This window comes from Dufourea novaeangliae, unplaced genomic scaffold (assembly GCF_001272555.1).
Source record: "Dufourea novaeangliae isolate 0120121106 unplaced genomic scaffold, ASM127255v1 scaffold8, whole genome shotgun sequence".
NCBI classification, from domain to species: Eukaryota; Metazoa; Arthropoda; class Insecta; order Hymenoptera; family Halictidae; genus Dufourea; species Dufourea novaeangliae.
Genome location: NW_015373923.1, coordinates 6,400,977 through 6,413,871, shown reverse-complemented (window position 1 = coordinate 6,413,871; position 12,895 = coordinate 6,400,977). Strand labels below are relative to the sequence as shown.

Sequence of the window (12,895 nt, the reverse complement as noted above, 5' to 3'; positions counted from 1 at the left end):
GAAAGACAGTATATCTACGGGAGTTCGAGAAGGCGATTAGATATCGCGTAGAGTTCGCGACGGACAATAAATTATCGAGCTTCAGCTAGCGTGTGTGGCGTGAGCGGGGACCCTCCGTCACGGTGGTCATTGCTAAATTGAGGAATCATCAGTGGGATCCACGCGCGCAGCCGCAACGATTATCGTTAATTGATAAATTCGCGGTGTCCCCTCTGTAATTTATCGAGGGACGGCCATTTCTAAACAGTTATTCCACGGCGAATTCATTACACGAGACGGCGGGGACTTCTTCTGGGAAATCGACGTCGCCAGTTGCCGGTTGTTCACGTGGATTGGCTGCATTTGTTAGCTACTGTCCACTCTGTCAACTGCTCGCGGACGTAGGGAAACGGCTGGTAGAAGCTTAGAGGCAATGTGATGCACGTTTCGTCGGCCATGACGTGGGGATTTTCTAACGGGAAGGGAATTTCTGCTTGATCTTTGATTCATCGATTGGTTCTAAGTCGGATTTCCAGCGTAACTACCTTAGTATGATCTTCTTTGAGTAATAGAATGTATCGTTACTTGGCTTTGATAATGGCACAACTAAAAAGAATAATTTTTTACTTTTGTTGCGTAAATAAACTGCTTAGGTATAGGTAATAATTTTTTACCTAATCTGAATATTTGCAGAGGCAATATGAATTTAAATAAATAATGAGATCAGTATTTATATATTTGTCGAGTGGAATTTTTTAAATGATTTCCTTGTAAAATTTACATTTTGCAAGGTATGTTACTGTCGAAGCAAAACAGCGACAGATGTGTGTGCATCATTCCAACAGTTTGAACCGTTCGTTCAGTAATGTTATCAACTCCACAAATATTATTAAGGACATTTATTTTAACCATTTGTAACCCCCGTTATTTTCTCTGCATCCGTCACCCCCTGAGTCTTTTAGGTCCAGACCTATTTTTCTCATCTTTTAGGCTATTAGAAAATTTACAAAAATTCAGGGACATTTCCCAAGATTTCAACTACATGATCCAATAGCTCGTAAAGTTGAATGTTAGAAGGTGTTTTTAATAACAATCCCTTCGTTTCAGAGATATTTAATCGCAGAATTTCGCTTGTGCTATAAAAGACCCAAGGGATCACGATGAATTAAATGTAGGAACTTGTGCACTGATCGAGTGCTCTGACACTGAAATTTAAAAAAAAATTCAAAATGTACACTCGCTTTGGCCCATGGGGGGGGGGAGGGGCAACAGCTCATTTAAAGACCAAAAAACCCAATGAATATTCTTCTTAAACCCAAGAAATAATTCTCTCCTAAATCGACCACTGTCTAAAAGTACATTTTAGAGCGTAGAACAAACCTTCATATTCCTCAAAAATTCACGGTACAACTGATCCGAACAATTCTTCCCTACTGCTGACAAAAGGCACAATAGTCTAACAATGGAACGTGGTTTGTCATTTCAGACGACGAAGCCGCGGCGAGGAGGAGGCGAACAGCGGCGTGGTCAGCGACGACACCTCGCAGCAGCAACAGCAGCAATCGGGCGGCTACGTTGCCGGGCAGCGTGACACAGAGGAGGAGGAAGAATTGGGGCCGGAAGAGGCGGCGGCGCAGGCGGCCCAGTCCCTGCAAACAGGCGCCGAGGGCGCCGACCCGGAGGTACACAAGAGGGTTGCTGCCGTGCAGGTGCAGGTGCAGGGTATGGAGGGCGACTGGCGGACCTACTGCGAGCATCCGCTCTCGGTAGCGACCGCGGCGATGCTGAATCTACAACAACAGCACCAAGTCTCGGCGGTGACGACACACGGAGACGATCCGGCCGCTTCGTACGTCTACGAGTACTATAAACTGCCGGAGAAGACCACGGCCGATGTCAAACTGCCGCCCACGCACGAACTATGGTCCACGTGAGTGTATTCGCAAATTAAAATTCTATTCTACGTAAGTATGGCGTCGAATTCTTCGTTCAACCCTTTGGGTGCCGATTTATTTGAAAAAAAATTATGCTTATATGGAACAGATTTCATTTTTTTGTTTATAACCTATACTAGCTAGTCTGAAATGAAGAAGAATGTGCATGTTAACACCTTGCCTTATAACATCGAGTCAGACACGTGATGACGATTTCAAACTGGATTTAATAAACATGTATACTATTCATTTTCTTTGAGTCGAAGTGAAATTCTGTTTCATTGGTTTTAATATTTATGATTTAGGGTTAATGTTACACTTGCTCTAAGAGTAAAATTGTTTTTCTGTCTGGGAAATTATTAACGGTAAAGTAAGTTTTGAGAGTAAAGTCGTAAAAAAAAATCGTAAGGCAAGGGGTAAATATTGTTTTAACGAGAATGAGGAGTTAGACTCCGTCATCTTGCATTTTGGTAAAACAAGTGCATGACGATTCTCAGTCGGTAAATGTACCCGTGGGGTTGACATTGTGGTTGTCACACAGGACCAGATTGACCGAGAATTTGAGTTTGAAATGAAATATAGTTGAGGCATCGTTGAAAATTGTACTGTTAGCGCTGTGTAATAATAATTTCAGGTATCCTGAACAAATTTTACAAAATTTTGTCCCCTTTTTCGAGAATTTTTTTTAAGCATGGTGGAACTTTCAATGTTAATTTTGAACCGTAAAAATATAATCTAGAATGTTTAAATTTTATCTTAGAATTTCTTGCGATTTAATTTAACAAATGGTTTTTATCCTGTAGTACATCCACTCTGGGAAACCTCGACCGATACTCTTACGCAAATAATATCGCACGAAAATCTCCCTAATCGGCAATCGTCTCCCGTATTAAACGAAATTGCCAGCGTGCGCCACTTATCCGTCTCCCGAATATTCCTTTCGCAACCAATGATCGTTCGAACGCTCATAAATACTCACGAGTGCGCGCAGGCTACTTAATGCGAATTTTTACGAATCGATAAAGATTTGATTTGACCATGGACGACAGGGGGTAGGGAGTGGGGGAGGGACCAGAAAGTTCGCGGGTTCATAAAGATAACCGTGGCCGATGACTGGTTGTGCATCGAGGGGAATCGATTAGCGTAGATCGTCGGGATAGCCGGCCGTGTAAACGTCGCTGAAAACACTTTCAGCGCGGCCACGACGCTTTATTAACATCCACCGTGTTTCCTCGTATCTCGATTAATAGTCCCGCGCGCGCGCATAATTGAGTGCTCGCCAGGTAGCATAATTTATCCGCGACGCCGCCCGTTTGCTACGTGGAAAAATCACCGTGACACACGGGCATCGATTCTCTCTGTCCCCGTAGATATGTAAACCGACGACGATGTTGCCTTCTTCGTACGGCGAACTGTCGCAGATAAGTATGTACCTACTTGTGTCTTTCCTTTTCCACGTTTGAGTCGGGTGTATGTACTAATGGGCAACGACAGATTTTCACGGGAAACAGATTTATCGCAGTGGTTTATTCTCGCTAGAATTACCAGCATTGAATGTATAGTAAATTGAATTATATAATACAGTAATATAGAGAGTATATAAGACAAGATAATATAATATACCGTAAAATAAAATCTGTCGTAAATTGAAAGCTAATAAAGAGTTGGAATAATATTCGAGCAAATAATTCTCCAAGCTTTGGAAATTTGTCATATAGCAACAATCATTTACCATTCGTCATATAGCAACGATCATTACTCAATTTTCATTACGTAATTTTAGCGATTGCTGAATTAATGTTTCGATTCTTTATCAAAATATACAAATCAGCTTCTAATTGATTCATATATGTATCAAGAATCATTTCAATAACCATTTCAATTTCAATTACAACAAACATACTCATTTAAAGAAATATTACAAATTAGGAGGATATATTACACCTAGATAATCTAAACGATTGCTGCAACAGTACATTTCGATTCTTTATACAAAATATGAAAATCAGCTTCTGTTTCTTGACACTAAAGCTACCAGCGTTGAAAGTATATTAAACTAAACTGCATAATATATAGATATACATATATAATACACAGCAGAGTATAGTACAGGAAGTCCCACGTAAAATATGCCCCACTCACCGGTTAAGTACAAATCTACATATCACAGTAAAACTTCACTTATGTTACAAAATAAAATACAGGTACTCTTTCAAAACGTAATTTTATGACCTTCTTATGCCTCTATATACCTTTTACACGTGAAATCACATTCAAGCTGAACTTACGCAAAACATAAAAATTAATCGTTAGAGCCAGGCCATTTTTTGTGTAATATAAAATGTACAATAAACTAAAAATCAACGTAAGTTTCAACAAAAACACCTGTAATATTTCGATAATAGTAAAAAAAAAAAGGAACTTTGAAATCCGTCATTTAGACGGCTCCGGTTGTTCCATCGTCAAGAAGCAAATAACTCCCTAACCTTCGGTGATTTCTCATACAGACGCCATTTCAATTACCCAAGGATACTAAGAAAAAAAAAATTTTGCAATTATCACCAGTTGAAGTTATCATGCCATCTCAGAAACGCATCGTCGACCGACATTTCTTCGCTGGAGGGCTCCCTCCAGCCGAAACGGTTAATCTCCCGTTCCCCGATCGAAACAGCATTTTTCACTGTCTCCCAGCGCGTAATTACGATTTCTCTGAACGTCGAGCAAACAGTGGCCAGTGCAGAACCAACTCCCGATCGATCCTTCTCGCGAGGCATCAGTCAACCGCGGCGATCCTATCTCGATCGCGCATCGATCTTTCAGGCTTCCGGCGGCCGAATTCAAACGCTGACTGGCCCGCACGCCTTTATCTCGTACGAATTATCGCGGTACAGAAGTTTCGGGCCCCACGCCACGGAAATCCGGCCCCGTGACGACCTCCCCGGCAGTGTGGTCAGACTTATTTATTTATTTAACGTTCGTAAACGGGCAATAGCTCTTTTGGAGAAAAAAAGTTTCAGTCAATTTTAACAAATGGCCAATAACGCTTGGTGGAAAAATATTTATTAAGTATTTTGAATCAGAATTATCGTTTCTTTGGATTAGATGATAGTAAAAGTGCAGATATGAGAGTAAGTTAACAGTATTTAGTTGAAAGTATATATTTGTGTTTTAGAAATTATTATTGTCGGCATTACAAGATTTTCCTTTTTATGTTATCTTGGAGTATTTTTCTTATTTACTCATTTTTCATGTACTAACTTAACTATAGACTTCTATGTTATATACTTGACTGCTAACTCCCACAATTTGGTTTATATAAAATGTCCTCAAAAAGTATGCACTGAAGCAGCGTTTCCTAAACTTTTCATACGACGGAACACTTTATAAATCCTGAAACAATTGATAACAAGTAAACGAGCAAATTTATGCGTAAAGAAAAAAAACAAATATTGAAAATGATTTTTTTACGGAACACAGTTTGGAAAACGTTCTACTAAATTATTTTGTGGTAGATATCGTTAATACATTCTTCATAATACAGTTATTCTAACCTTGTAAAGACATTTTATACAAGTTAGCAGTCTAATATAGAATATAGAAATCTGTGGGGTTAAATAAGCAAGATTAGAATTATAGGTTAAAATAACTGTATTATGAAGAATGTATTAAGCATATCTTTCACATTGCTTCTGCCTAAATACTTTAGTATATGCTTATTGAGGACATTTTATACAAAGAAGCTAGCAGTTCAGTATATAATAAAAGTCTGCAAACTTACCACAGAATCTTAGAATTAAATACGTTAGTGAATGACAATAATGAAGTTAATAGAAACACGTTCTAGATTATAATGACGAAATTGCCGTAACTTGTTGCAGTTTCCGAATCCCGCCAATATCACCACTAACTGTCGTACACAACCAACAAAAAAACACAAAACAAAAAACTAAACGTGCAATTTATTTTTCAGTAATCCAAACCTGCAAGAAATTAAATCGCAAATTAACTCTAAAAACCGCCCAATTCACGTCAAAACACCCAATTAAACCAAACTGCCTCGCCGTAAATCACCGTCCCAAAATCTTCGACACTCCTCTGGGCTAATCCGAATTCCATAACCGTAGGCCGTCTATTAGAGGTCGAACGAAAAGAAAAAGAAAAAAAACACGCTGCAGCTATTTATATCGTGCTACGCGTCTTCCGGTCCATTTGCTCGGTTTGCAAACTCCAGGAGCCGTGCGTAGGTATACCGTGCCCAAAAGAGAAAAGATCTTCTGGATCCGTGACTCCTCGTGGATACGAAGAATCCGTACGCGACGGGGTAAGAAATTCGTTTTACTATACCCCACTGGTTCCCCCCGTTCGGTCCACCCTTGGTCCCACTTTTGATTTATATCGGCCGCTTAGCATATTTTGTAATTTACTGTTGAGAATCCTTTAACGTACCAACCCCCGTTACCAGGGGGATAGAGATGGGGCCGAATGCAACGAGACCTGAGATCGGATTCTCTCTCTCTTTCTAAGGAGGTAACAGTGTGGCATCAGATCTCGCCGTGGGGAGATCTGCCGCCGCCTCTAATCTTCCCTCGCATCTACTTCTCCTCGGTATTACACTCTCTGTACACTCTTCTGATGCCCTCTTGGATCCCCTCCCCCTTTACTCCCGCTTTATCCGATCCGCTATCTGGTCTCGTCCCAGCCTCTTCTCTCTGAAGATTCACCGTCCCTGTCTCTTTTTAAAGAAAGAAAGAGATCTGGCTCCCGCGGCCGATTCGATAAGATCGCGACAATTTGTACGCCGACGGATCGTTAAAACTCCTCGAGGAGACGGGACCAAGGTACGCCGGCGGGGCACGAGCTTAATCCAATTTCATTGTGTCGCGCGGACCGTCCGTGGGGATCGCGATGATCGACGCGCCGTGAGACTCGGGACTTTTTTTATGAGAGAACGATGGAGGGGGGATTTTTCGTTTTGTTTCCCCTTCGGTGACTTCCAGAGGATTCCTGTCGGGGGACGATTGGTTTCGGTGGATATCGAATCAGCATTGCGATCAAGTGGAGTTTTGTCAGGAAAATTATTCGACGGGGAAACTGTTTGGGAATTGAGGGAAGAGGGGCCTTTTTGTTGAGAGATCTAATTTTTAATTATTTAGAGGTACTGTACCTTTTCAATATTTTCGAGTGATTCAATGCTAGTATGAATGTGGAAGGAAGATTTTCTTAAATTTCAGTTCGATGGATATTGAACTGTGTTTGGACAAATTGTGGAGTGTGTCCCGAAAATGGTTCGGAGTATACGGTTTGTGATTTGAAGGAGAAGTAGCCTTTTTGGTGGAAAAATCTACGTAATTTTTAAATATATGAAGATACTATTCTTTTTTACTCTTTCCACGCATTTTAACAGTAGTATGAATGTGGAGAGAAAATTTTCTTAAACTTCTGTTCGATGGATATTGAATTGCAATCGAGTTGAACGATCAAATGGAACTTGTGCCAGAAATGATTCAGGAAGAATCATTTTGTGAATTGTGGGAAAGAGGGACCTTCTCCCTGAAGGATCTAGATAATGTTTAAATACTCGAAAATTCTTTCTCAACGTTTCCAAGCATTCGAAAGCTGGTACAAACGTACAAGAAGGATTTCCTTAAACTTCAGTCACGTCGCGTCGTCAAGAACGATGCTCCAAGCTGCATGCAAGTCTGTACGGCTTATCATCCGCTTCAGGAATGCAGCAGAATCTAGAAAGCCTATGGAAACATCAACGCAATGAAAGAAAAAAAACATTAAGTTTGATCGATCGAATCCATCTCTGCCGATAAATCCAACAGAACCTGAACATCGCCTCTTATCTTCCACTTCCTTCAAGAATTAATACACGCTAAGAAGCAAGCTTGAAAGCTCATGAATCTCTCCTAGGAAAAAAAAAACCAGAACCTCGACCATCAGGTTAAACAATCCCAAAAAATTGTTCCCACTAATGACTACACCCCGTAGGTACATCTTGTCAGGAATCAAGATTTATCAAGTTGCATTCTGACACACCTGAACAGGTCCCAATTCTTACTGTATCCGATCGTCGAACTTTCGAGATTCAGGGATTCAACGATCAAGATCGTGACTCTCTGGATTAAAAATTGCAAGGAAATGGTCGTCCTTTTCGGTTCAACGAACTGTCTGTCCTGGTACCAAGAACAATCCTCCGACAAGAAAATCCTCCAACAAGAGAATCCTCCGACAGGACAATTTTTTTCGACGGTAGCAGGCAAGAATCCTGTCCAGCCTTTTTCTCCCTGTCGCGTCCTCGCGAGGATCGCGATGACGTACGATTTTAACGGTCTGGCGTTTATATTATCGTCTATCCACGCGGGAACTACGCTGGTAGACCTCTAACGTCTTAACACACCAGCAACGGTAATATACCTAACCGAGACCTTGTAGTATTCCTGAACCAAGGCGTATATTCTTCGCAGACTGTTAGTAAGCGATAACCTGCACGTCCTGAACCAAGTCTACAGGGTGTCTCAGTTAAGTGTTACCGCACGAATATCTTTTTTAATTGTGAAAACGCAAAAGATACTTTATAGGCACACCTATCCCCCGATTTACACGGCAGATTGGTTCCCCCGAATATCTTTGTAAATCAAGATTGGCTTTTTGTATGAAAAACCTGTGTAAATTGAAAGAAAAACAAAATGCGCATAATTTAGTCAGTTATTCAATTTAATTCATTTATTTCAACCTAAAGTAAAAATAAAATACAAATGAGAAACAAAAAATACCATTTATGAAATAACAATTATATAAGGTTATATATAATTCAAAAAGCACAATGATATGCATATTTCTGTTGCTAAAGATTTACTGCGCTAATTAATACGGAAAAGGGGGGAATTCCCTTTATGCCAGTGTTAACAAACGAACGGTACTAAAGAAATGGCTATACACATATGTGCGTAGCATAAGTTTTGAGTTTTGTAAATCCATAATTTTGAAAACCGTAAAAAAACAAAGTACTGTAAAGAAAGTACCGTATAAACTGGAAGGTAAGTGTACTTTGAATGGTATTAAGTGGTCAGCATCCTGCAGGCATTGTTTTTTTTTTTCAAATAATTTAATACCATTCAAATTACGTGTAAAATATTTTTGGCGTTTTCGCAATTAAAAAAATTGTTCGGGAGGTGACACTTAAATAAAACACCCTGTATAATATCTCCGACGGACCCCTTTGGACGTCGCCCGTGTTCCGTCTGCAGGCGTCTCTAAATTGTCTACTCGTAAACCACACGAAGGCCACGAAGACGCTTGGAATTTCGCGTTGGACAACACAAACTCGCGACCTGGGAGGTAGAGACAGAGAGTATTAACGTGGGGGAATAGAGGATGTGGATGATGATGATTAAATTAACGTTAGGGCGCGCGAAGTCTCGTGGCAGATAATTTTCTGAACGTATTATATAGGTGAGGTAGGTGAAACGGTGGATCATGGAATATTGTACTTTCTGTTTTATTAAGTCTTCACGGGAATATTCTGCACGCTACTCATTGTCACGGTAAATTGTTGTGGAGGATTCGTGATGTAAGATGCTTTATAACATGAGAGACATTAGGTCTAGAAGGGTTGTTTAGTTTAACCCTTTAACGCATAGACCTTTAGATCGTTATTTTAAAATTATAAGTGATATATAGAGGGTTCAGAAGCCAATCAGTGTGAGGCACAAAGTAAATTAACCGATATAATTAGACTGTGGAAGTTTATGGAAAATCAAAATTTTAGATATGTAAAAATTAAAATAAAACAGAATTTTGAATTCTGTAGTAAATTCTTTACCATGTTCATAATAACTAGACTGCGGATTTTATGCATTTATAGCATCCCATAACGTGGAGAAAACAATAAAATAAGAACTTTAATAAAGTTTAGTATTATTTAGGTATTATTCCTACACTATTTTAATTTTTTGGTACTACGATCTAAAATTGTGAATTTACGTACATAAAATTCCGCAGTTATAAACACATAAATGGTATTAAACTTTATTGAAACGTTCTTTTCTTATTGCTATTTATTATTTATTTCGTTCTTATATGGTTATTAAAAATAGAAACAGTTACAGAAAAATAATATACAGTAAGCAATTACTCATAGGAAGGAATTTATTTATTCTGATGTTGGAATCGATTTTCAAAGAACGATTTACAACGCAAATTTTCAACATGCATTCAGCATAATTTATCAAATTTACCTCGAAATTCCGCATCTACATTCTTGGTGCTTGTATTCGATCGTCCAAGGAAACGAGAGTTACGTGTTATCGGAGACACGTAATTGCTCGTCGATCGCGTAGCGTCTTCCGGAAACCAAGGGATCACGATAAATACAAGGATTCTATGGGTCCCCTTAGATCCCGTCAATGTTTATAAAGTATCATGGTATGTTACTAACGACGATCGTGTGATTGCGCAGTCCCGTATACACACAGCAGTAAACCATACGTCTCGTACCCCATAGAATCTATGGCTCTCGCGTGAATAGAAGGTGTACAGCCGTCGTGAGTGTTCGCAGGCAGAGTTTTATGGGAGTTAATATTATCGACACCGAGATTTCCATTGAAATTACTAGGAAAATACCGATATTCATGAAATTTGTACATCCACTAATGTTCTTTCGCAGTGAATAACACTGAACGCAGTTACCATAAGGATAAAAAATGACTACTCACGGGATGATAATTCGTTTCATTCTGAAAATTAGAAGATTCCAAACGAATAGAAGAAGTGTAATTAACAAATTTTATTGTGGTCAGAGTAAATTCAGTAGAGGAAGGTAATCCAAATACGAACTGTTTAGGGTCTAAATATGGGCTTAGTGCCTGACGGGGTGCAAAGGGTGAACTAGGAACATCGACAGACCGTTTATTATATGTAAAATTTGGACTAATAAGAATAATAATCGAATCTTTTTTTATGATTATTAGAATTTTAAAGAAACAGAATTAACTAATTTCATATACAACCCCAAATAGCATATGAAATTTAGCCATATTTATTGTGTGGTTGATAAATTAAATAATTAAAAAATATTCCTGTACATGATAACTAATGAAATTCTTAATTAAATAATATTAAGTTAAGGGCCGTTAAAAGTATAGTCATATTAGGTGCTTCATAATAACAGGAATAGTGTGAAACTACTTCTCAAAAACAAACGAGACCTATTTTGACTCCATATCATAAAGCAGACATGTTTTAAATACATTGAAGTGTGACATTTAGATGACATTTTAGAAAACTTCAACAAATTCGACAATATATCCTAAACTAAAAATAGCAGCACATATATATGTAGACCACTTCCTTTACATTTTGCTTTAAAAATGAGTTTTGTAATAAGTTAAAAAATAAATACAGTTGACGTGTAATGAAGTAGTTCAGACCTCGTAGCATTATTCCACTGACGAAACCCGTACAGGTTGGTCGAGAATCGTGTTACCGTTAACGACCAAAAATTATTATTACCCCAGTGGTAGAATGGTCCCATTAAGCCGCGAAAAGTTTTGTCAGCGGCGACGAAATCTCGCCTGGACGACGAGCAGCGAAACAGTCAAATAATTTCGAAAAAGAGAGGCTGTTAAGTCAAGTCGTTTAACGCTCGCCATGGGGTTGTAGGATCGTCCAAGGAATCGGCGTATGGTTTCACAGCAAGCCGCCGCATTAAAGGGCCACGTCCCCGTCAGATCGCCAGTTCAATCTAAACGCTTGTAACCAGCCAAGTGACAACAGCGACACGCGGTCTTGGAGTCCAAGACGACCCACTGAAAACGACGAATCTGGTGTTGAATTCTTCTTTGCATTCTACAGGGTGATCTAACAAGGGATGTTCGTGAAATCAGCAAAGCGAATTTTTCTATTACTTTGCTCAATTGTTTTTAGGTCATTTTCTTAAAACATTAAAACGGTTCCACCGTCAGCCACCATTTTGTCCAAATTATTGACGTTCATTTTCAACGTTATTTAATTTCAGTTCAACGTTAATTAAATTTCGTATTGTTAATCTTCCTGTTTTATAGGTTATCTTATTTGGATGACTAAGTTTGTGGAAGTGTTCGAAACGGTTCCATGGTCGTCCGCCATTTCGTAGCTACCGTTCGAAACATGAGGTCTTCAGGTCTAGAAACGAACGATCGCGAATCGTCGACGTCGACACCACAGGCTAGCAGGTTCACCGGCCACACTATGTATTAATCGTTTCTCGCAATCCAGCCCGAGTATCACGGTTTTTGTCGGTTCTTTCGCCTCGACACGCGATAGCGTATCATTACATCCCGACTAACATATGTATGTACTAGGCACCGGGGATGCATTACGTATTGAGAAACGGAATTCGAACCGAGCCGAGGTTCGCGATGGATCCCATTTCGCTCGCGTTTCCTGCCGTCCGTGATAATAATGTTACACGTCGTGTATTAGGGGAAGTGTGGGTAGCCCTGGGCACTTAAATGGAACACAAAAGCAATATACATATAATGAATAAATTATAATCAAATTACTCTTCCAGAGAATAAACATGAAATGATTTTGATTCGCTATAAATATTCAATAATCTATATTTCTATAAATAATCAATATTTGCACATTCTTCACGTGCCCAGTCCATGTACCTATCGCATTGTGATTAAACATGTAACAATACTTGAATTTAATAGACAACAAGCATCGATGAAATTCAATGGCCTCGATAATGTCACTCATAACGGGAGGAAAACTGATTATAATATCTAATTCTAACTTGTAATTGTTTCTAGGCTCACTTATTATTTTTCTACGTTGCTTAATCATGAAGATACTGAAATGTTCGTGGCTACCCGTTTTTTCTCAAAAAACGAGAGTCAAAGTTTATTTAGAAACTCACTCTACTCACGATTAGTCCACTTTGTGCGTGGAATGCAATAACTTAAATTTGCCTGCTTTCGAGAAAGACTGAT

General features: G+C 39.2%; 1 protein-coding gene across 1 annotated transcript in view; it reads left to right on the top strand.

The window, feature by feature from the left end:
• Nucleotides 1-1,688: 1,688 nt before the first annotated feature.
• Nucleotides 1,689-12,895, top strand: part of LOC107194754 (protein grainyhead) — a 48,081-nt gene continuing 36,874 nt past the window's right edge. The window contains exon 1 of the mRNA XM_015584443.1: nucleotides 1,689-1,909. Coding sequence (XP_015439929.1) covers nucleotides 1,704-1,909 — 206 coding nt within the window. The 5' untranslated portion in view covers nucleotides 1,689-1,703. The remainder of the gene's footprint in view (nucleotides 1,910-12,895) is intronic.